The 25,745-nt window shown below is 37.9% G+C and overlaps 1 protein-coding gene across 10 annotated transcripts in view; it reads left to right on the top strand.

Annotated features, from left to right (window-relative positions):
- Nucleotides 1-25,745, top strand: part of HERC1 (HECT and RLD domain containing E3 ubiquitin protein ligase family member 1) — a 183,515-nt gene that overhangs the window by 103,183 nt on the left and 54,587 nt on the right. For 8 of the 10 annotated variants that reach the window (XM_040970094.1, XM_040970102.1, XM_040970093.1 and 5 more), the window contains exons 33-40: nucleotides 241-351; nucleotides 4,382-4,558; nucleotides 9,331-9,570; nucleotides 9,928-10,011; nucleotides 11,932-12,452; nucleotides 14,397-15,169; nucleotides 18,901-19,099; nucleotides 21,129-21,289. In XM_040970094.1, the coding sequence (XP_040826028.1) occupies nucleotides 241-351; nucleotides 4,382-4,558; nucleotides 9,331-9,570; nucleotides 9,928-10,011; nucleotides 11,932-12,452; nucleotides 14,397-15,169; nucleotides 18,901-19,099; nucleotides 21,129-21,289 (2,266 nt within the window). The remainder of the gene's footprint in view (nucleotides 1-240; nucleotides 352-4,381; nucleotides 4,559-9,330; nucleotides 9,571-9,927; nucleotides 10,012-11,931; nucleotides 12,453-14,396; nucleotides 15,170-18,900; nucleotides 19,100-21,128; nucleotides 21,290-25,745) is intronic. The other 2 variants (XM_040970095.1, XM_040970097.1) reach the window with 2 other exon arrangements.

Below are 25,745 nucleotides of genomic sequence, written 5' to 3'. Positions count from 1 at the left end.
GTATAGTTGAGTGGTTCAAAGGTCCATGTGTAGTAAAGGAATTTGAGGGCATTTTCCTAGTGAATTAATGATGTAAACAAGCATGTTCAACTCATAACCACCAAAAGTAGCTCTTAGGTTCAAGTATAATCAAGCTCCACTGGGGACTTAGTATCACGATTACATTATATATCCTTTTCTAAAAGTAATTAAACTTTGTCTTCCCAAATTTCGTCATTCTGTTCCCTTCTAATAAAACAGGTTGTTGAACGCTTGTTTTCCCTTCTGTCGGATTGTATGTGGGAGACTCCCATTGCTCAGGCCAAACATGCTATTCAGATAAGGGAAAAAGAACAAGAAATAAAACTACAGGTAAGTGATTCTTCCAAGAAATTTTAAGACATCACACCTAAATATTCCATTGCCTGCACATTTATACCCACTTCTATGAAAGATATCGTTCATCTCCTCTGTGCATTTTGAATCCCACTGCAGTAGTTTCTTCCCCTCACCTTGTAACCATACTTGCAATTCCACTTTTTCAGATCACATTATTAATTCACAAAGCTAGCTTTCTTGTTTTTTACTACTAAGCTTCTCGGAATAGTAATTAATCTACAGTCACTTCTTATTTCTTAAACTCTCAGCCCAACTGTTAATCTTCTGCTGAAACTAAACTGCAAAGGTGTTTATTGCCAAATACAGTGTATACATTTTTGTCCTCATCTTACTTGACTTTTGGAGACTGCAGCCTTCTGTTTCCTTTTTTTAATAGGAATTATAAATTTATGTGTTTGTTGCCATTTAAAAGTGACTCCATGACCCAAATCTTTCCCTTTTTCTTCTTGCTTTTGGGCATCTCAAGGGACTTCCTTTCAGCTAGAACCAACTGCTGTTTTTGATCCAAGAATTTAACCACCTCAGCAGCAACCGGGTTCTTGTCTGCCTTCTGTGTTTTTGGTTCTGGAACAATGACTTGTTACTTCATCCATCAGCATTTGTACCTGCTATATCCTGGCTGTCTTAACCACCTCCACAACTGTGGGCTTGGACCATGCTTTGGCCTGCCCTCCTCCAAAGTGTTGCCTCAAACTTTCAATCTTATTGTTTTGGAATGAGGGACTGACTATGTCACCTGCTGTTGGTTCCAAAGCATTACCTTCTCTTGTATTCCATTTGCCTGCTTTAATTCTCTCCACAAATAATCCCTCATTGGTGCCACTTTCACCTTGGTTCCATCCTAAGTGTTGGTATTCATCCACACCCATAAACCACTTCTACCAAAATAGCAATTGAAATGCTAGCCTGTGTATCTGCCTCTTAAACTTTTCTTCTTTTCTTCCTTTCAATTGTTGGACAGTACCACAGTTTACCTTGTTTCACAAACACAAATTTTTGGAAATTCTGTGTTCTAGTAAGCCCCTATCTGTCTTGTCTTTAGAATCTTGATTTTACTGCTTGATATTTACCCATGCATTTACCCTAAATCTCTTGGTTTTAATGATCACACTCTTATTCTAGTTTTCTTTCTAAGTACAGTGGCATATTCTTCTCTCTCTCTCTCTTTTTTTTTATCAGTTATTCTAATGTTCAGTTTAAGTGTTGGAGTATCCTAAGGCTTTGTCCCAACTTTTCTCCTTTTTCTCAGCCATCACCCCTATTCTTATTCCATTTCTAGTATCCATATTATTCAGGTCCATATGCCACTGGTTCTCAAATTATTTATGTATTTGTTTGTTTGTTCATTCATTAATTCATTTGGAAGTCAAAGGTATAGAAAGAGAATCCTTAATCTTTGGGTTCACTCCCCAGATGGCTTTAGTGGCTGGAACTGAGCCAGGCTGAAACTGGGAGCCAGAAGTTTCAATCCGCATCTCCCATGCGGATATGGGAGAAAAAACATTTGAGTCAATTTTCTGTTCTATTTCCTAAGCCATCATCAATGAGCTAGATTGGAAGTGGAGCAGCTGTGACATAAACTGGTGCCCAAATGGGATGCTGGCATTACAAGTGGTGGCTTTACCTGCTATACTATACTGCTACCACATGATTCCCAAATTATTAATTCTAATTCTGGCATTTTTCCTGAGTTCTAGATTTATATGTTCATTTAATTGCCTTACCAGTTGAATGATAAGTCTGATAGGCATCTCATACTTAGTATGTCAAAAATAATATTCTTAGTTCCATCTCATACTGTTCCTCCCCATATTTTCCCAACTTCCTGGTTAGTTACTCAAGTACAAAATGTAGGAGTCATTTTTGCTTTTTCTGATATTCTCCATTTTCTCCCTATATGTAAGCTCTAAGTTCTCTTGACTCCTCTCTAAAATATAACTTGAATTTTCTTTCCCCCTTTTCTCTTCTGTCATCTATTTTAGTCATTAATATCTCTGGCCTGGTCTATGAAATAGCCTGACTCTGAGCCTGACTCATAGCCTCTTAGCTTGTATTGTTTAATTCCTTGTCATCCATTATCTCTGCAAGATCCAAAGTGGTTTTTAAAAAAGATTTATTTATTTTTATTTGAAGGATAGATTTACAGAGAGGAGAGACAGTGGAAGAGAAAGAGAGAAAAATCTTCCATCTATTGGTTCACTCCCCAAATGGCTGCATGTATCAGAACTGAGCCAATCCAAAGCCAGGAGCCAGCAACAACTTCTGGGTCTCCAACATGGATGCAGGGTCCCAAGGACTTGAGCCATCCCTGCTGCTTTTCCAGACCGTATGCAGGGAACTTGATTAGAGCAGGAGCATCTGGAACATGAATCAGTGTCATATGGGATGCTGACTCTCTGAAGTGGAGGATCGGCATGTTGAGCCCCTCCAAAATTTTTAAATAATAAATCAGAAAAAGTTTGTTCCTTATTTCAGATACATTCCAGATGTTTCTATCTTTCTTGGGATAAAAGTTCATACTGCTTGCCCCCTCCCTTTTGCTTACTGTATTTTTCTGAACAACTTACTTGGCTTTTTCATGTTTCTTGAACATATTAAATTTATTTAAGCTGCCCATTCCATTCAGGCCAATTTATCAGACGTCCTTTAATTTTAATTAGTTATTTTAATTTTATTTGAAAGGCAGAATATGCATGAGAGCAAGACACCGACAGACATATCTTTCATCTGCTGGTTCACTCCTTAAAATGCCCACAACAGACAGGGTTAGGCCAGTCCAAAGTCAGGAGCCTGGGACCACATTTAAGTCTCTCACATAGGTGTCAGAGACCCAAGTGCTCCAGCTGCCTCCCAGGATACACAATAACAGGAAGCTGGGTTGGAAGCAGACTAGCTGGAGCTCAAGCCAGACATTTGATACCAGATGCAGCGGTCACAAACAGAAAGTTAAGCAGCTGGAGCACTTGGGTCTCTGACACCTATGTGAGAGACTTAAATGGAAAGTTAAGCAACTGTGCAGAAACCCTGCCCCTCTTAGAAACTTCTCATTCAGGCCTCAGCTTAATTATAACTTATTCAGGAGTTCTTCCCTTACCACTGTCCTGTCACCTGATTTCATTTTAGTATGTCACTTATTAGCTGTGTTATGTATTTTATTTATTTAATTTGTATTAAATTTTATAATTTAAATTTTGTATTTAATTTTATATTCCCATCTTCCAAGATAAGAGTTCTGTGACAGACATAAATTCTTATCATCTTGTGCATTGTTGATTTTAGAGGAGACCCAACAAAGTATACGGACTGATGTAGATGCTTAATATGAATGAACGAATGAGTGAATGAATTCAGATCCACATCATTTCTTACCTGACTCTTGCAGCAATCTCCTGATTAATCTTTCTGCCATCATCATTTTACACCTTTGGTAAAGGGGATCTGGCCACAGAGTCCCTGTGTAAATAATGGAGTTCTGACCTAACATGATATTCAAGGGCTTCCTTAACTTTATTCCCTCTTTTCTTTTTGGGCTCATTTTCTGCTAGTTGCATTTTCTAGATGTATTTATTAGCAGTTTTTTAAGCTCTTGCACCTTGGCATATACTATCCACACTGTATTAAATACCTTTCTTTTCTTTCACAAGCTCCTTAATGTCTTGCCATCATTCAGAAATTTGCCCAGCAATCACTGTTTTAAAAATTCTTAATTTATGCTTCTTAAGATGGTTAGACACTTAGACTTTTGTTTCTATTCTGTTATGTAGCTTCTATTTTCTCACTGCAGTATTAGCATTATTTATTTGTTTCTCCATTTCCTAATTGAAATGCGAAGTTTTACGGACAAAATCTTGCCTTGTTATCATGTTTTTCATTGCCTTTTGCAGTAGTTGATATATGGTAAATACTTAATAAATACTTGTGAAATAAAACAATGAAGCCTCAGAATACATATTACCTGAGATATAGGCTATGCCAAATACTAACTCAGTTCCCTTTCTGATAGAAGCAAGGAGAGTTGGAAGAAGAAGATGAAAATCTTCCTATACAAGAGGTATCTTTTGATCCAGAGAAAGCTCAGTGTTGCCTGGTGGAGAATGGGCAGATTTTAACTCATGGCAGTGGTGGAAAAGGTTATGGATTGGCATCCACTGGAGTTACTTCAGGGTGCTATCAGTGGAAGGTATGTAAAATTCTAAATAGTTTTAAGTATTTTATCAATTAGTCTTCATACTCCAAGTTCTTGAAAAGTGTGAAAAACATTTTAAAAATCATTATATACAGGGCCTGACCTGATGGCCTAGTGGCTAAATCCTTGCCTTGCATCTGCCAAGATCCATATGGGCACCAATTCATGTCCTGGCTGCTCCACTTATCCAGCTCCCTGCTTGTGGCCTGGGAAAGCAGTCAAGAATGGCCCAAAAGCCTTGGGACCCTGTACCAGCATGGGAGCTGGAGGAGGATCCTGGCTCCTTACTCTGGATCGGCTCAGGTCTGACTATTGTGGCTACTTGGGGTGTGAACTAGTGGATGGAGGGTCTTTCTCTCTGTATCTCCTTCTCTCTGTATATCTGGCTTTCCAATAAAAAAATCTTAAAAAAATTATATACAGATATTCTGTCATTATGTAAGATGTTAACATAAATGGAAGCAGAATAAAGATACACTTGAATTGTTTACTAAGTTTTAACTCATTTGTAATTTTAACATTATCTTAAAAGTTTTGAAAATAGTTATAACATCATGGGTACATTCTTTCCATGGGGGAGGGGTCATGTCTTTTCCCTAGCAAAGGAAATGAAGCTATGTGTATGATTTGTTTTTGTTTATTTTCTTATTTCACTTGCTTGAAAGAACAATGCAGAAAGGGGGCAAAGGAGAGAGAAAATCTTCCCCCTTCTAGTTTACTTCCAAATGCCTACAACAGTGAGGGCTGAACCAAATTGAAGCGGGGAGCCAGGAACTCATCTGGATCTCTTACTTGGGTGGTAGGGCCCATGTATGTGAGCCATCATCTACTTCCTCCTAGGTGCATTAACAGGAAGCTTGGATAGAAATGGAGCACTTGGGACTTAAATATTCTGATACAGGATGCAGGCATCCAAAGTGGTGACTTAACCCTCAATACCTGTCCCTGATGTTTTTGAGAAAGCCCTTTAGAGATTAAATGACCAAGGTTTTCACTGGGAGATGGTTACATAATTATCTTCTGCCTGGCATGTACTGAGAATTTTAGATTTCCAAAAGGAAAGCAGGTGGTTAGCATAAGTTATAGGGTTTGCACAATCTATGCACAATGGAGCTAACCTTATCAGTTTGTGAAAGTTTTTATCAGTATAGGGAACTGCTTTTTTTATGCCAATAATGGCCAACATTGCAAGCAGGCCTTTCTGAGGATGGCAGTCTCCCCTGTTTTAATTCCATTTTTGATACTACCTACTTCCTTGGTCACAGTATAGACACAGTGCCACACGATGAGACCAACCTGGACTTTTAACCTTCAGTTATGCCTTTTAAGGATCCTGAACTTAATCAGTTAAAACCAGTTTCATTAACCATAAAAAACTATCTTAAAAAAAAAAAAAACTATGTGGCTCCATCCTTAAGTTGTTGTGTTAACTTTTAAAATTTGGCTTCAGCATCAATTTGGTACATCACAACTCTAACCAATCTAGAGCCAAGGAAGTATTATGGCAAGATGCACATACAAACTATACTCCTGTAGGGTATGTATGATAGCCATAGAAGCAAAGAGCTTAATTTTTTGGTGTCTGTATTCATACTTACGATAGTATAGGTTAACATGGCTCCATTGTAGCATGGCACTTGTGGGACTTACTACTTCTGTTCCCAGTTCAGTCTGAATAATTGAGTTTAGTTCTTGGCTTCTAAAGGATTGTCCAGAAGAAGTCAGTTTTACAAGATTGTGTTGTCTGTATGAGTGACATCTGTGCCAGACCTCTGGAGTTTAAATTCCAGTCCACTCACTCGTGCTGAAGTGTGAGGAAGCTATAGCCCACTAACAATATTCTTTTGCAGCTTGATCAGGATGATTGCTTGTAAAGTTTCAAAACTTCAACATTTTTTTAAAAAGATTTATTTATTTTTACTACAAAGTCAGATATACAGAGAGGAGGAGAGATAGAAAGGAAGATCTTCCATCCGATGATTCAGTCCCCAAGTGAGCGCAAAAGCCGGTGCTGCCCTGCTCCGAAGCCGGGAACCAGGAACCTCCTCCTGGTCTCCCACACAGGTGCAGGGTCGCAAGACTTTGGGCCGTTCCTGACTGTTTTCCCTGGCCACAAGCAGGGAGCTGGATGGGAAGTGGAGCTGCCAGGATTAGAACCGGCGCCCATATGGGATCCCAGAGTGTTCAGGGCGAGGACTTTAGCTGCTAGACCACACCGCTGGGCCCAAAACTTCAACATTTTGCACCAACCTTTACCATATTTCTAGATATGTTAACCACAAAACAGATGTTTTTTAAAGTTTTCCCTTTCTCTACCTTTAGATCTTGAATTTCCTCAAATACCTAGTAGTGAATTTAACATTTATGGAGGCTAAACGTTGAGGTGGGGGAGGTTGAAGAAGCCCCCTGTAGTGAGAGTCCATAGCTGGCCAGAAGGAAACAGCTGGAGTGATTCTTTCCTTCTCTAGTGCATTTAAAGCTTTGCTCCAGCCCTGGAACTGATTGAACACTTTCTTGCCTCTTGGAGGAAGGAACAAGCACTTACAGTATTTTTTTATTCTACCCAAAGCGTCCCACAAGGATTTTTTATTCCTTTCCCTCTCCACATATAGACGAGAGAAAAAGTAAAACCTAATTTTTATTTTTTGTCTCATTCGCATCCTGTTTTATGGCAATGTTGATGTCCTTTCTTTTCCCACCTGAAAGAGAGAATGATGCAATTTTTAAAAAATTATTATTTCATTTTATGACACAGTTCCATAGGCTCTGGGACTCCTCCAACCCCTCCAGGAGCCCTCCCCCAATATTGATTTCCTCCATATTGTTACAACAGTACAGCTCTAGCCAGTCATAATTCCATCATTGCGGGCATGGACCATGCACAGCGTCCAGCATCTTATTGTCCAGATAAATTCAACAGTTTCATTGGGAGACCATCCTTGATCTGAAAGTAGAGCTGGCAGAATATCATCCTCTCAAATGAAAGGCCATAACAAAAATCCAACAACAGGAAGAAACATGGAAATTTACAACATCATTAAGTTAATTGACATGCTGCTGCGTGACCAATGTGTTAGAAAATGCAAGTTTTTAACCACATCCTGTAACTACTTCATTGACATCTCAATTTTAGTTTATATATAACCAACACCTGTAAACTTTAAAATGGTTATATGGTGCTATTCAGCTGTCTTGTGTCTTTTTTCCCCCTCATATTTATATTTATCAGCTTATAGTATTCAAGCATGATTTTACTGTGTGAATTTTAGGATAATCCAAACAGGCTTATAACTCTAACAAGCCCTATGTTAACAATTGAGGGGCAGAACAGTTTTAGGAGGGGTGTGCAGAGAAATCTTCAATACCTTAGTGAGGAGTAACTGATCTTTGTGTCCTACTTAGTGAGGTATATGAGAGTCCAAGCTGACTTATTCTTCTCTATTCTAAGCTTTCTTTATTGGTCTCTCTCTCCATCTAATCTAATTTTGGGGGCTCCAGAGCGACCCAGATGGTCATTGCAACAGAGGATGGGGGAGAATGACTCAAATTTTACCCAGTCTTCTCTGTTATCCTAACTTTACTTAGTAAGGGCCAAAAGTAACAAGGGTATGTAGCAAGCCAACTGTCTTGTGGTTAGTTCTATCGTTTCAAAATTTCATAGGTAACTTGTACCTCTGGCTACCAATACTGGCTTACCTCATATTTAATACCATGTGTAACATTGTAGCCACCTGAACAGGGGACTTTATCTTAGCCTAGTCCATCCCTGCCATTCCTAAATAATGCCCTAGCTGTGTTCTAATGGCCACCAATTAGTTTTGAAAATCTCATTGCTACCATCACCATGTTAAGAGTTCCCAAGAGCTCTGTAATGTTCAGAGACTTGCCAGAAGCACTCACAGGGCTCAGCATATGGATGTACTCATGACTGAGATTTATGGAAATGATATAGTAAGGATACATACTTGGATGATAAGACAAGACGCAGATGAAGTATGGAAGCACCTTACGCAGGCTTCCTTATGTTCTCTGCCTTCTGTAGGGAGTTTTTCCCCACCACCAGACTGCAGCAAGCAACAAGGGTGTAATATTTTTGGAGAAGCCATCAGAAAGTCAGAGCTGAAAAGTGAATGTGGGCTAGTTGAGTAGGTACTTCCTACCCTGAGTGAACCAATATTCTGGCTTTCATAGAAGGGAAGCAAGTATTCATGATAAACTGTGCTATTTTCATTCAAACATTCTAGGCCATAGAAATTTTATGTTAATGTAATAAATTGTCAGTCAAAATCCCAGATACTAGAGAAAGCCTAATGCTGCTAGTAGGCCTTTTTTTTAAGTGGCAGTCTCAAACCTCCTGCTGTTTTAGCTTTTAAATAAGAGGGAGTAATTAGGAAATGAGCATAAAGAATTGGAGCCTCTCTGTGTATTTGCCTTTCCACTAAAAACAAATAAATCTTCAAAAAAAAAAAAAAGAATTGAAGCTTTCCATTAACAATTTTCTGGACTAGATGTACTTCTTCATAATCAAGTTGTAGGCTAAAATTGTTTTTACTAACATAGTTTTTAAAGGTTATTCCAAATGTTTTGAAAATTGTTATAGACTGGTGAAATTATTTGTTTTATGTTATTGGCACTTAGGCTGAAAAGAAACTTAGTGTTTCCATAAATGCATAAATATTATTCATGAACATACTCTGCAGGATTGTAGTTAATTGTACATAATCAGGTTTCTAAAGTATTAATGAGCATTGTTACTTTTATTTCAGTTTTACATTGTGAAGGAAAACAGAGGTAATGAAGGCACGTGTGTTGGAGTTTCTCGCTGGCCAGTACATGACTTTAACCATCGCACTACCTCAGATATGTGGCTCTACAGGGCCTACAGCGGCAACCTCTATCACAACGGAGAACAGACACTGACCTTGTCCAGCTTTACCCAAGGAGATTTCATTACCTGTGTGTTAGACATGGAAGCCAGGACCATTTCCTTTGGGAAAAATGGAGAGGTACTGCAACCCAATCACAAGTATTTCTTGTTTTTATTTATATTCAGCCCCGTTTTTCAAGTGCTGATTATCCAGTTTGTAGATTATCTACACTGCTTTTCTCTAATATTTTCTGCTTCTTTTAATACTTAACCTAAACTACAGAAACATAGAAAAGACAAAGTTAAGATTTTTTTTTCAGTTAAGTGAACAAATTAGAATCATTAATTACCTTGCAATTTTTCTTGGTCATTAGCAAAATTGATTAAGATTTGGATCTAATAACGTTGGTTATATTTCACTGTGTTTTGGATTTTAATGTGGCTAGATATTAACAATTGAAAACTTATTCCCTTTTTTTCCCTTGCCAACCTATAGGAACCCAAGTTAGCCTTTGAAGATGTAGATGCAGCAGAGTTGTATCCATGTGTAATGTTCTATAGCAGCAATCCAGGTGAAAAGGTAATGCAGTCTTAAACCTTGACACTTTAAGTATGAACGGTATTTGTTTAATTTTAAAAAATATATTTGTTATCATTGAGTAGAGATTTTAGTGTAATGAGCTTTATCCATCATTAAAAATATTTGACATGGATAATTTACTTTTTGTAGAAGAAGAATAGTTTTATAAATCATTTTTTCACTGTGTTAAGAGGCTATTTGGTATTTTGACAATTTGAATATATGAGTCAACTTGCAAACATTTGCAGAAATGATTAGAAGTAGTTGGGATAATATGGCTCATTGCAATTAAAGAAATCTAAGAATTAAAATAACATTAGTTGAATATTGGAAGTTCTAGGTAATGCTAGGAGAATTTTCAGTCCTTGTAGATGGTATAAATGGGAATCCCATAATAACAGCATTAAAGAAATATGTTCTAAATATGCTCTAATTAGTCTAAAACTCAGGGACAAACTTCTTTATGATCACTCTGTGCTGGTAATGGGTTTTTTATTACCTCATTCTTTTTCGTGAGAATATAATATAGATTTGGTGTCTGATTTTACCAATTTCTAGTTACTTTGTAGTGAAAATGATTTAGGGTAAAACATGGGTAATTTTTCTTGATGTAAGTGCTAAATTTGGTAAATTCTAACCATGAAAATTACCTTTTATCTTATGTTCTTCAATAAACTTCTAAAAATGTTAAGGAGTTTCATAGTTAAAGGCTTGGCATTCCAGAGAGAGGTACTGGTTCTTGAAGAGCTGAACAGTAAATACTGAGCTGGAAAGAAAGTAAACAGTTCACCCTGTGCCTAATATCATCCCTTACCCTGATGGTGTTCTAGCAACCCAAAATAGCTTTTTTCTAGTCTGGTGAAAATGGTAGTATGGTATTCTCCAGCATCTACAAACTATGAAGAAATTATGTATTTCTTTAAACTGTGTGTCATTAATCACATTAGCACCTATACCCGTAAGTACTTCTAATATACCAGAGTTTCATTTAATTTTTTTAAAGATTTATTTATTTTTATTGTAAAAGCAGATATACAGACAGGAAGAGAGACAGAGAGGAATATCTTCTGTCCACTGGTTCACTCCCCAAGAGGCCGCAATGGCCAGAACTGAGCTGATCTGAAGCCAGGAACCAGGAGCTTCTTTTGGGTCTCCCATGTGGGGCAGGGTCCCAAGGCTTTGGGCCATCCTTGACTGTTGTCCCAGGCCACAAGCAGGGAACTGGAAGGAAGCCAGGCTGCTGGGACATGAACTGACACCCATATGAGATCCTGGCATGTGTGAGGCGAGGACTTTAAACACTAGGCTCCTGCGCCAGGCCCTCATTTAATTTTTAAAATAACTGTAGGAAACAGATATTATTTTTAGTAACTTTTTTTCAAATGAGAAAGCTACCAAGGTTTAGGGGAATTAAGTAATGTCTCAAAGCTATGCAGAGTTTAGATTTGAGCTCAAGTCTCACTGCTTTCTTGGATGTTTTATTTGCAGTGTTTGTGCAGGTTGGAAATATCACAATTTTCTGAATCTATGGTTTGATACCTTAGGGCCTCTTGTCTAACAGAAGATGGTCCATGGCTTACCGTGGAATCTTGAGTATGAATGCGATGCATTTTGAAGATGAAAGTCAGTCAGTTACGTACACCTTAATCTGTGTCCTTCTTTTAAACAGTCCTCATAGCTGTGGAATTCAGGAGTTCTGGAAAGTTTAAATGATAGGACAGATTATTCCAGAAGACCATAATGCTACTGTCTTCAATAAGTCTGTAACCTTGTTGTTGGGGGACTGCTAATTATAATACATGTATATTAGAAGATCAAACACAAGTTCAATGTAAGATTCCATAATGTTTGAATTTATAGTGATGAAAGAGCTAGGGAGAATTACAATTATACATTCTTACCCTGTTTTCTTATGTGCAGGTGAAAATTTGTGAAATGCAGATGCGTGGCACACCACGAGACCTACTTCCAGGTGATCCCATTTGTAGTCCAGTAGCAACAGTGCTGGCTGAGGCCACTATTCAGCTTATCCGTATCCTTCACCGAACTGACCGCTGGACTTACTGTATCAACAAAAAAATGATGGAGAGGCTGCACAAAATTAAAATATGCATTAAAGAGTCAGGTCAGAAGCTGAAGAAAAGCCGCTCAGTTCAGAGCCGAGAGGAAAATGAAATGAGGGAAGAAAGGGAGAGCAAAGAGGAAGAGAAAGGTAAACATAATAGGCATGGCCTTGCTGACCTCTCAGAGCTGCAGCTGAGGACTCTCTGCGTAGAGGTGTGGCCTGTTCTGGCAGTGATTGGAGGAGTTGATGCTGGTCTGAGAGTTGGAGGCCGCTGTGTTCACAAGCAAACTGGGCGCCATGCCACACTGCTGGGAGTGGTCAAAGAGGGCAGCACATCTGCTAAAGTCCAGTGGGATGAAGCAGAAATTACCATCAGGTATGATCTGTTGAGTTATATTTTAGCAAGTGTTAAAATAGGCTGCAACCCAAGGAAAGAATAATATGTAATAATATGTAATTTAGGTGAGCTGTCAGTTAATTTTCTTAAATATTTTCTTTTCATAGAGCTGGGTATTGGGTATTAATTTCATAAAGGAATATTTTTTGAATCTGCTCCTTGAAATATTCGTGATTGCAAAACATTTAGTGAATTGTTTTGAATTTTTTTTTTTTACAGAAAAAATGGTAACGTCACTATTTTAGGTTCTGAAATCCTTGATGTTTTTCATTTAACTTTTTGCTCTTTGATCATTTCCATTACACAGTGGGATAATGAAAAGACAACTAGTTGAGTTGTTTGTGTTTTGTGCTAGGAGGGTTTTTACTATATGATGAGAGCATGTGAATCACTAAAATTATGATTCTTATTATGCAATGGGAACAGATTTTGGATTATCTGTTTTAAGTATTCTTGCCTTTTTTTTTTCTTAAAGCATGTAATTTTATCCTCTCAATGAACAGCATTTGGAATATATATGAAAATTAGACTCATTTGACACTAAATAGGAATTTAAAAGAATTTAGATGTTTTTGCAATTCTGATAGGGTTTATGTGAAGGAAAGTATATCAAACATAAGTATGTTCATAAGGGGATTAAATTATTTAGTGATTTTTAAAAATGTAATTCTATAGATTGAAAATACAGTCATATCCCAACAAGTTTATGGCAAATAGAATTAAAAGATAAGCTTAGTTAGGTGCAAACAAATGTTTAAAATTTGTGTATAGTTTTAAACTAATCCACATTTGCTATGAGCTTTTTGAGGAGCACTCACATGAAATTATTTCTGTTATGTAAATATTATATGGCATAACATGATTCCTTTAATGTTATGTTAATAGAACTTGGAACAATATCGAAAAACCATGATTCTTAGTTTTTGGGTTTTTTTTAATTACTACTATTTTAAAATTCATGGAATGACATGAACTTCCTCACTTGTAAAATATATGTATGTAATGCTTACGTACAATTTGAGGAGCTAATGAAGTGCATCTTCCTCTGACTGTACCAAGTAAGAAACCAGTGACAGTGTCTACCTTCTTTTTTGTTCTTTGCTGTACTTCATAAAGGGTTAGTGATACCTTGATAAATACATTCAGTATAGCAAAATGAGTTTAAAATTATAAGTAAAAATAATGAGACAAAGGCAAAGTAAGGTTAGAAAGATTAACATAAGGCCAAGATTTAGGTTAATGTGATAAAATGTGGAAATGCCTGCTACAACCTTCTGTGTATTTTGTGTAATTATTGTTGAACTGTAAATGTTATTGCCAAATATGAAGAATATGTAATTATATTTTTAGTTAAACTATAAATTAGAAGCATCAATTGAAGACTAAATACTAAAAAGTAAATTTTTAAATGAATCAAAATCTCTGAAATTGGCTATATGTAGCCATTACTCATATAATAAAGCAGACTTATTATTCAGCTTTCCCAAATAGCTTCAACTAGACTACATCGGACATTTCCTGGTTTTAAGTAGTTACATAGCCACACCATTTGTTAGGTGCATCCGTGGCTGCCTTCACTCTACCATGGTGGGGTTGAGTTATTGCAGTCCACCAGCCCTGCAAAATTCAAAATGTTTCCTGTGTGGCCCCTTACAGAATGTTTGTCAGCTCCTGGCTTACGTAATCGTAAATATTCTATTTTGAAAGCCATGTACATCTCATTGCTTTGGCATTTATCATCACTCATCTCCATTTTCTCATAATTTGAACTCATTTATCTCTGTTATGACATCTCTAGTTTGTGGAAGTTATTCTCTGTATTGTGTACATGATACATCTTATTTTGTCTACATTATTTTCTGTGCCTTCCTCCTGTCTTTCCCTCACTTGCTTCTTCCTGTGTCATTCTGATCTTTATTAAAGCTTCCCAACTTTTTGGTCGCCTAGTGATACTCCCTTGTATAATCTGGAGCCCTGTGAACCACTGCCATTTGATGTGGCCCGATTCCGAGGCCTAACAGCATCTGTGCTGCTGGACCTAACATATCTGACTGGCATTCACGAAGACATGGGGAAACAGAGCACCAAACGGCATGAAAAGAAACACCGCCATGAGTCTGAGGAGAAAGGGGACAGCGAGCAGAAACCTGAGAATGAATCTGCTGTGGACACCCGAACAGGCTTAACTGACGATGTCAAAAACCAGAGTACCACAAGCTCCAAATCAGAAAGTGAAATAGCTTCATTTTCTTTGGATCCAACACTGTCCGGTGTGGAATCCCAACATCAAATAACAGAAGGAAAAAGGAAAAATCATGAACATACATCCAAAAACCATGACATAGCCCAGTCAGAAATCAGAGCAGTACAGCTATCCTATCTCTACCTTGGTGCTATGAAATCATTGAGTGCTCTTCTTGGCTGTAGTAAATATGCTGAGCTGTTGCTGATACCAAAAGTTCTGGCTGAAAATGGCCACAACTCGGACTGTGCAAGTTCTCCAGTTGTGCACGAAGACGTGGAGATGCGTGCAGCCCTGCAGTTCCTGATGCGACACATGGTGAAGCGAGCAGTCATGCGGTCACCCATAAAGAGAGCTTTGGGATTAGCTGATCTGGAACGTGCTCAAGCCATGATCTATAAATTAGTGGTACATGGGCTTTTGGAAGACCAGTTTGGGGGCAAAATTAAGCAAGGTATGTTATCTGGGTGGTGTGTGTGTGCACTTGTGCATGTACTCTTGGAATTATTTATATTCCTTAGTGTCAAAAGAGAGATATCCTGTAACTGATTAGTAAAATGTATTTTTGGCCAGAACAATTTTTATGTTGTTTTTCCTTTGGGAAATTACCAGTTTTTAATCTTCCTAAAGTATTCCACCTTTGCATTGCCAATCAATTATGTGTATGTGTGTGTGTGTATGTTTTAAAAGATTTAAACACTGGTGTTTTGGTGCAGTGGTGCAACTTAAGTCTCAGCTTGCAATGCTAGCATCTCTTAAGGACACCAGTTCATGTCCCGACTTCGTCACTTCCAATCCAACTCCCTGCTAATGGCCTAGGAATTTAGTGGAAGAAGGCCCAAGTCCTTGGACCCATCTACCTGGTGGGAGATCTACAAGATACTCCTGGCTTCAGACCAATCCAGTTCCAGTCATTCCAGCCATTTGTGGGAATGAATCTGCAGATGGAAGATGTCTCTCTTTGTTTCTCTCTCCTGTTCTCTATGTAACTTCCTTTCAAATAAATAAGTCTTTTGAAAATATTTTAAATATTTTAAAGAAAGTGATTGATCTTCCATTCACTGTTTCACTCCCCAAATTGCAACAGTGGTCTCAAAGCCAGAAGCATGGAACAACATCTTAGTCCCCTACATGAATAGTAGGGACCCAACACATTAGACAGTTTCCCACTGCTCTCGTATTTGCATTATTAGCATGTAGCTAGATTGGAATTGGAGCAGCGAAGACTCCAACTCACACTGTGTTACGAAATACTGCTGTTGCAAGTGGTGTCCTAAATACTGTGCAATAACGCCAGACCCCTAAACAGTTATTTTGTTGCTTTTATGTTAACAGTCGTCTATATGCCTATAATAATTTCCTGGTTTAAGCATGCACATCACTAGAATTTGATCATCATTGTGGCCACCATTGGAATGCTGGCATTCCATATTGTTACCGATTTGTACTATTTGTGCCCCTATGCACCACTTTTGATTCAGCTCTTTGCTAATAACCTAAAAATAGCAGCAGGAGATGGCACAGGTGCCTAGACCCCTGCCCCTCACATGGGACAGCAAAATGCAACTTCTGGCTCCTGGCTTCATCTTGGGTCAGCCCTGTCAGTTATGGCTACGTGGGGAGTGACCCAGCCAATGGAAAATCTGTCTGTCTCTCCTCTTTAAGTATTTCTGACTTTCAAATAAGTCAATAAAATTTTTATTAAAAAAAGGTAATCATCATGATCATTGTTACATTTTGTAAAATTGAAGTTTAACTCATGCCATGAAATTACCAAAGTTTTTATTGGTTTGACTCAAAATATATAATATTGTGATAACTTCTGTTGGGTCCGGAATTTATCCCACTGCCTTGAACAGAGGAGTTCCACACGAGATAATACAAAAGCAAAGGAACTTTATTGCTAGCGCACTAGGATCCAAGTCTCATCCATCACAGTGGAGTCTTGACAAAGACCCCGACCATACATTTCATATAGTGTTTTGGCTGCAATTCTAGTAATGGGCCATTGATTGTATGAATAGGCATTGGCAAGATTTAATTGGTCAGTTTCTATCATCCGTGACCACTCTGGTGGTCAGTCTCTGTCTTATCTGTGCCCACCCCAGTGGTCAGCTTCTATCGCCATGACCACCTTATGACTAGGGACCTTTCAAGTCTCCTCTGATTGGTTGGCTCTGTCTGAGGTGTGTGGTGGCCCACTTTGGAGAAGTGAGTGCCTAAATACTAGGGACTGAAACTTAGGCCTAGCCTGTCTGAGGTCTGCCTGAGACCTGTCATGGCTTTACCTTGGTTCCCATCGTAGCAAGCAAAGCTCTCATTACAGAAGCCAACCTTAGCTTTATTTTCTTTTTTGCTAGACATTAATTTATTTATTTATTAATAAATAATAAACTATTTCTTAATACTAATACTGTTCCTTATTACTATCATTCTAGTTCTATTTACCTACTGTTTAACACACTATTCTCTTGATTCATCTATCACTTAGCACACTTTACTACTACTTAGCTCTTACCTTAGTTCCACAGTCTCATACTTCTTGGAGACTCTTTTTTAAAATTTTTTCCATTTGTTTTATTATATTTTTGACAACCTTTACATAGTTAATTAGGGTAAGAAGGTTCAAGGGCTACAGGAAAGTGGGTAAGACTATTATTTCCACATTGTTTCCTTAATGTATCTGAGGTAAAGGGGGATATTAAGGGAGAAGGCCCACCCAATTTCCCACCCACCCCAGGTCCCTGATGTGGGGCATGCTCTGAGGGTCTTGCTCAAGTGGTTTTGATCATTTAACAGTTATGAATTGTTGCCAGTCTCGCCACTCCAAGCATGATGAGGTCGTTGAAGAATCCACTGATTGACAAAGTCCATCTTAGAGTCTTCTTGGAGACATTTTAAGTCTCCTTCTTTCATGGTCTGTATATATCATATAAGGAAACCTGTTTTCTCTTTCATCATCACTTTTGGGTATCATACGAATTCTAAAATAAAAATGAGATTCATTCATCAAATGTTTATTCAGTGCCCTCTTTGTTCCAGGTAGGTTTCCAGGTTCTGGAAAGGCAGCAGTGAACATGTCCTTCATCACCTTAGGTTCTTTTTTTTTTTTTTCTGAACTTAGGTTCTTTTTTATCTTCCTTTCCTTCCTTCCCTTTCATACTCTCCTTCCGTTTGCCCTTTCTCCCTTCATTCTGTCTTGTCTTAATAAATAAATGGACAGAAAGAAGGTGTGATGGGTGTGTAAGAAGGAGTGATGAAGATCAGAAGGATCATTTCATAATAATTCATTTAGCAAGCCTGAATTGGCTGTCACTGTGGCAGTTCCTATTTTTGATTATTTATTTGTAGCCTCGCATAACAGATAAGAAAATATATAGGTGTCTTATAAACTTTTAGGTACTTTTATCGTTTATCTTTTTTTTTCTTTTTACTTTTAGTAGTAAATTATTCATTTAGTTACTTAGAAATGTTATACTTTTAAAACTTGTAATTTCTGTCTATTTTATTCTTCTTGTACTCATACTTTTATCTTTGCTTGTTTAGAGACTAAACAAAGGCACATCAAAATTAAGTGCTAAAGTAGTTTTAATTTGGGATATCATTAGATATCAAATCTAATAGCCAAAAGTGAGACTTTAAAAACATACATTTTAAAAAAATTTTATATGAAAGGCAGAGTTACAAAGAATGAGGGAGAAGCAGTTCCTCTCTCTGCTTCTTTGCTCCCCAAAAGGTCACAGCCACTGGAAGTAGGAGCTTCGTCCTGTTCTCCAATGTGGATATAGGAGCTCATGTGCTCGGTCCGTCTTCCATTGTTTTCCTAGGCATATTAGCAGGGAGTAGCTGAAACTTGAACCAGTGCCCATATGGGATGTGGATGCTGCTACCGCTTAATGCACTGCATGTGCCGGCTTCTGAGACTTTTTTTTTTCCTAAGGGAAACTAAAATTTTAAAAAAACTTTAAAATTAAAAAATGGGTGGTTGTGAAGCTTGTGAAAGCACTGACTACAAAGACTAGAATAATGTGTACAATAATGAATGTAAGATGTATGCATATAACTTTTATCTTTTACATAGAAAGTGATACTTGTGAAATATGTTGAGAAACTTTAGAAGTCTTCAATTTGCACTATCATTTTTGAAAAAATAAATTCTTCTTTCTTGGCCTTCTTGGTTTTTAGAGGTTGATCAACAGGCTGAAGAAAGTGATCACACCCAACAGGCACAGACACCAGTTACTACTAGCCCATCAGCCTCAAGCACTACATCCTTCATGAGCAGCTCCCTGGAGGACACCACAACTGCCACCACTCCAGTCACCGACACAGAAACGGTGCCTGCGTCCGAGTCCCCAGGCGTGATGCCACTTAGTCTTCTCAGGTAGAGAAGCTCATCTTTAACATCTGCCCTTTACTGCTGAGGGTGCCGTTCTCTTCTGAGAAGTGTGCCCAACTCAATCCTAGCATTGCTCATTTTGCTCAAGTTGAAAATGTTCCTCAGCAGTTTAGTAACTTCCCCAAGGTCTCAAAGCTGGTTAGCAATGGCCCCTGATCTAACCATCTAGCAAGTAGTCTGACACACACTCTGGGTGATTTGGGTGGAGAGGGAGGAGCTAGACTTCTGAGTACTTTTTCCCCTTTAATGTAAATACGTCTAATTTGAACATAATAGGACAAAGGAAAAGCTCACCTCCATGAAAATGATTTTCTGTTCTCAGGTTATTTCCCTTTTAAGCATAATTCTTTACATTTTTATCCTTCTGTAAGATCAAACAACTTTTCAAATAAAAGAGTGTGTTTTAAAATGTTTCTTCAGCCAAACCTGTTTTAATGAATTCCAGATAATGTTTTACTTACTTAACTTTTTTTCACTTCATTTTAACAGAAGTATGCATAAACAAAATATTTTGCAAGAATACCTTTAGAGAGAAACTTCTGTATGAGGTCTCTTAACAATAACTTAAGTGAAATAAGGGAAGCAGAATGGTTAACCTCCTGCTTTCTTATTTCTTTTCCTCCTGGCCTTACTTGACAGGTTGTTATTCTGATTGTGTAGACCCACATCTTAGAGATCAGAAGAGGATGGTTCTTGTAGTGATTCTCAGTGTTTGTAGTGTGTGAGAACCACTGAGAAACTTTACAAACTCTAGGGCTATAACTCCTTGCAGGTCTGATTCATTAGGTCTGGTGGGACCCATAGTTGATTTGCTTTTTAATTTCCCTAATGAATCTCATTCAGTGGTCTTAGCTCACTCTTTGAAAGGCAGTGTACAGTCGTGTAAAGAACGTGCACTAGTCCTTGTAACTTCAGTGGTCAGTCCCTGCACATCCCCTGTTCTTAGCTTTCCCAGTGGGGGTACTTGTGCCTAAAAAAGAAGGAAGAAAAAAAGTAATAGGAAATAGTAGTATGTTTTTCAACCTCTCTGGCCATTGGGGAATACAAGGCATTCATGAAGCATGTATGAATCCTTGTTACGGCTGAAGCTCTGACAAGTGTGGGTGTGAGTTTCAGCTGTAGAATCCTGTTGTCTTGCTCCTACAAGCATTCACCAGGTCTTGTGACTCTTTTTCAGTTGTACCAGCTTCATTTCCTTTTTACTGGCTGGGACTTGAATAGAACTGTGGTTGTTTCTGCATAGGAGAGTATTTTTTAGTAGAAGAGAGATCGGGGAGTTACAGCTCCTTGAGGGTGTACCATTGATCAGTTATTTCACTAGGTGAACAGTGCCTTTTTGATGCTTGAGAAGTTCCTCATTTGGTACAAATCAAAAGAGCAGTCTGAGTATCTTCTTGAACTTCGTTCTCTAGTCAGTGTCCCTGCTTAATTCGAGAGGGCCTGCCTCCTTTATACCTGTTCCCTTCTGTGCAATTAGCATATTCCCCATGTTGTATTTTTCAGTTGTGCTGGGTAACTGAACAAATTTTTTTCCTTCCCTAACTTGCCTATAAGATATTGCTTTAAATCTTTGTGTTTAGTTTCATGGCTGGCAAGTAAAAGTATCTATTACTTATCTTTAAAAGTCTTCCTTAGTATCTAACTTTATATATCAAAATGCAAGTTCTATCTTAGTATTGTAGTAGAACAACTCGATGAAGAAGGCATTTTTCATCTATTTTTGTTAACTTCCGTGTCCCCCCACCTGCTGTGTTGTAGACATTTTGTTCAACAAGTAGATGATATAGTTTTATTACTTTTGTGGTGAAGTTACTATATGATTTTTTTAAACTGAACAGTCTTTCACTCTTCTCATCCAAGTTGAATTATAGCTAATTTGTACGATAATCCAAGTTGTATGTTTTTCTGTGAAAAGATTGTGATATATATACATACATATATATATATATATATATATATATATAAATTAACTTCCTCATTGATGTCTATACTAACCACTATTATTTTCTTGAAGGCAAATGTTCTCTAGTTACCCAACTACCACGGTACTCCCCACACGTCGTGCACAGACTCCTCCAATATCATCCTTACCAACCTCTCCTTCGGATGAAGTAGGAAGGAGGCAAAGTTTAACTTCTCCTGATTCGCAGTCAGCAAGGCCAGCTAACCGCACAGGTGCGTGTGCTGTCGTGCACTATGACACCCAAACCTCTTGACATTTCATGTGTTTGTACTTTATTACATGGGCCCTTCCCTTCTCATCAGGAAAGGTAAAGTGGAGATTTTTATGATGGGAAACTGCCCCATCCAACTGAGCTATCTGCTCCACTTTGAGGCTATACAGTGAATGATGACTAGTTAGAAGAAATAATGTATACATCACTTGCATCACCTTTTTCTTCATTTATAACATAAGCATTGTTAGTGTATAAATTTACCTGTGTACATTTATATATAACCCACATGAAATGGTGTGTTTGCATTTTCCTTTGATTGAGAATTCTAATTTGCCTTTGTTACTCTTCCAAATAAGTCATAGGCTAATGAAGGTATTGCTAATTTTCAATATTTGAGGTTTTTCTACATATCATTTTGTTACTGATTTCTACTTCTGTTGTCATCAGAAAAGCTAGTTTGTAGAATTTGAGCTCTTTTAAGTTCACGGAAACTTACAGTTCAATGTGTGGTTTCTTTCGGTAAATATTCCATGTACTCTTGGAAAGAAATATACTATTGTTGGATGGAGTGTCCTACAAATTATTCATACACAAGTTGGTTAATAGTACTATTCCAGTCCTATCAATTATTGTCTAAATGTCTTACCGATTATTGGAAAAATGATAGTGAAATTTCAGAGGATAATTGTGGAATTATCATTTACCCTTTCCTTTCTCAGTTTGGTTTAATATATTTTAAAGCTCTGTCATAAGCATTTATGGTTCTTATGTCTTTAATGAATTGACTTCCTTATTATCTGGAAATGACTCTGTCTGTGATAATATTCTTTGCTGTGAAATCTGATCTCTCTGATACTAATTCTGCCATTCCCTTTTTGTTTTTTTTTAAGTATTCTTTAAAAAATGGTATTTTTTCCATTATTTTACCTTTAACCCATTGGTGTTGTTTATCTTTAATGTTTTATTTTATTTTTTTAAAGATTTATTTATTTTTATTACAAAGTCAGATATACAGAGAGGTGGAGAGACAAAGAGGAAAGGCAGATATTTGCAAAGAGGAGAGACAGATCCTTCATGTGCTGGCTCACTCCCCAAATGGCTGCAGCGGCCAGAGATGAACCGATCTAAAACCAGGAGCTTTTGAGCTTCTTCTGGGTCTCCTATGTGGGTGAAAGGTCCCAAAGCTTTGGGATATGTTCCTCTGCTTTCCCAGGCCATAAGCAGAGAAATGGATGGAAAGTGGAGCAGCCAAGACAAGAGCTAGCATTCCTAAGGAATCCCACTGCTTGCAAGGGGGAGGATTAAGCAATTGAACCATTGTGCCAGGCCCTGTTTTCTGTTTTGTAATTGGGGTGTTGAATCCTTTACATTAAGTGCATAAGTTGATATGACCGATTTTAAATTCACCATCTTTCTGGCTTGTCCCATTTGTTCCTTGTTCTGCTTTTCTTCCTCTCCCTCTCCCCCCTTTTAAAAGATTTTATTTTTATTGAAAAGGCAGATATACAGAGAGGAGGAGAGACAGAGAAGATCTTCCGTCCAGTGGTTCTCTCCCCAAGCGACTGGAGCTGAGCCAATCTGAAGCTGGAAGCCAGGAGCTCTTCCAGGTCTCCCACGTGGGTGCAGAGTCCCAAAGCTTTGGGCCATCCTCGACAACTTTCCCAGGCCACAAGCAGGGAGCTGGAAGGGAAGCGGGGCGGCTGTCGGGATTAGAATAGGCGCCCATACCGAATCCCGGCATGTGCAAGGCGAGGATTTTAACCACTACGCTATTGCGCCAGGCCCTTTCTTCCCTTTTCTACTTTGTTTTTATTAAATGAGCATTCCTTATTAATCTGTATTATCACCTTTATTGGCTTATTATCTCTATTTTATAATTTGGAGCTTACTTTTGGATTTATGTTATACATCTTGAGTTATGACAGTCTACCTTCAAATTATATTGTAACACTGCATATAGTAAAAAATTCTTACAGTAGTATGCAGTTATGTCTATTTGCTCAGCATTCATGCTTTAATTGGCCTGCATTTAGCTGTTATATTATATGAAAGCCCCATTATGAACTGTTACTCTTTTTGCATACTTTTTATTACTGTATTTTTTATTCAGTAATTTTTTTTTTCTATAGTGGCTTATCTGCTATTAATTTTATCCAGTCAGTTTTCCATTCAGAGACTGTTTTTTTTATCTCCAGAAGTTTGAGTCTTTTTCTTTTCTTCTTCTATGTCTTTTTAACATGCTCTTTCTTTGCTCCATTATACTGAATATGTGGAATAATAGTTGATTATCATTATTAGCAACAGTTTTGTTCTAAGTAGGAACTCTGGACATGGAAATAGAAAATGCTAGACTGTTGCCTTCAGGGGAAATACAAGGTCAAGTTCCTATGAGTTTCTAATCACATTTTTATCAGCTAATAATATATGTGTATATTCCTGTTTTATGTATGTTTCTGTTTAAGAATACAATACTTAGTATGCATTTAATATTTTATGATGTATAACCTATAGCTATAACATTATAATGATTCATGCTTGACCTATGTTTTCTCCATAAGGCATCATAGCTTTCTTGTGCTTGGAAACACTAAGCAGTACTTTAGCACTGTACTTGGGGGACATTTTAAACAGTAAAGTTACCAACATAAAGCACATAAATGCAGTAAATACCCCAAGTATACTGTGGAATGGGTACTTGTTTAAAGCATAAAGCCTGAGATGAGACAGAGCATTACCTTGTTTGACCTTGGCTGGGAAACTTTTTTCTTGAGAGACTCAAAATTTTTACTCTCTTACACATCTCTAAAAATTACCACAAAAGCATGTAAGTGGAAGGTTTGTGCCATGGTATTGCAGGTTAAGTGAGCATCCTGTGTGGACACAGTTCAAATCTCAACTGTTCCTTTTCCAGTCCAGCTCTCTGCTAGCAATGCTCTTGGGAAATCAGAGGAAGATGGTCTAAGTGTTAGGACCCTAGCCACCCATGTTGGAGACCCAGAAGAGGTTCTTGGCTCCTGGCTTTGGACTGGCATAGCTCAAGCCATTGCAGCTTTTTGGGGAGTGAATCAGTGGATGGGAGGTTCTCTCTCTTTCTCTCTCTCTCTCTTTTTAACTCTGCCTTTCAGAGAAATAATTTTTTAATGCACATAGTATTGATTTTTAGGATTATAAATACATGTTATTTAGTAGGCAAATTTACAAACATGGAATCTGTGAATAATGAGTATCAACTATTTATAATACCTATTATCTTTCTTCACTGTATCATCTATCTCTTTTTCTGTTGATTGTGTTTTCATTTTTGGTTTTTTGTATCCTTGTTAATTTGTTATTGTATACCAGATACTGCGAAGTTTACCTTGATGGAATATTTTGTTTCTTCTTGACACCCATAATTCTTTTACTGTGAGGAATGTATTCCTGGAATTTCTGTGGGAGTCCACGCTGCCTGGCTTGTTAATTGCCACTGCTTTTTGATATCTGGCAATTCTGGAGGGTTGGAGAAGGGTTCAATATGCAAGGCCACAAGGTATCATCTGCTTTGTGGTCTGCCTTACTGTGGCCAGGGCCTGGGGCTGTGCTGTTTGGCTGGTGATACAGAGCTCATCATGCTTATGCAGTTTCTACTTGCTGAGCAGCTGCATGTGAATGCCCGCAGTGACGCACTGCAGCTTGCACATGGTGCTTGACTTCTTGGTGTGTCTGAAGGTGGTGGTTCAGATGATGAGGAACATTCCATGCGGTCCATCATCTCTTGCCTGGCCTATGTATTTTTAAAGTATATGTGTGTGGGTGTGTATATGTTTGTGTATATGTATATACATGCACCCCCCACACACATACACACAGTTTAATTTGTTCTGGGATGCAGCAGTATTTTTACTTGGAAACAGTTTAATCTTTTCAACCCATGCTTTTAAGCTTTGTTAAGTGGAACTGGGTTAACCTTTAATGTAGGGTAATTTTTGTCCACTCTGAGTATCTGTCAACATCTGATGCATTACAAGGTTTTTACTCTGGTTCATTGTAAATCTTCCCATCCCAGTGCCAGCTCCTTCTGAGTTCTCTCAGAACCTAGCCTTGGATACTGGTGGTATTAGCTGAAGACGTGAAGGAAGAAAGGAAGCCCTTGCACATTTATAGAGCTCTTCTGGGCAGCTGTCACCCTCCTATGGAGTATTCTCTTTTCTGGAATTCTACCCTGCGAATTCTAGCTACTCTTACCTCTCCCTGAATTCTCAATTTTGTCTCCTCAACTCATAAAGGCCACTGAGTTTAGTTTGGGTTCATCCTTCTTATTCTGCAGCAGTAGATTGAAATCAGGTATATGACTCACCCTTTATGTTTCCCTCATTTAGGGATTCTTTTCCTACACTGCTTGTTGTCTAACATCTGATGACTGTTGTTAACATAGGTGATGCATTGTCTTTTTTCTGAAAGTTGGATGATTTATT

This window comes from Ochotona curzoniae, unplaced genomic scaffold, assembly GCF_017591425.1.
Source record: "Ochotona curzoniae isolate NIBS_2020 unplaced genomic scaffold, NIBS_Ocur_1.0 scaffold_4701, whole genome shotgun sequence".
Lineage (NCBI taxonomy): Eukaryota > Metazoa > Chordata > Mammalia > Lagomorpha > Ochotonidae > Ochotona > Ochotona curzoniae.
The sequence above is the reverse complement of the archived record's forward strand: the minus strand, read 5'-3'. Positions and strand labels throughout refer to the sequence as shown.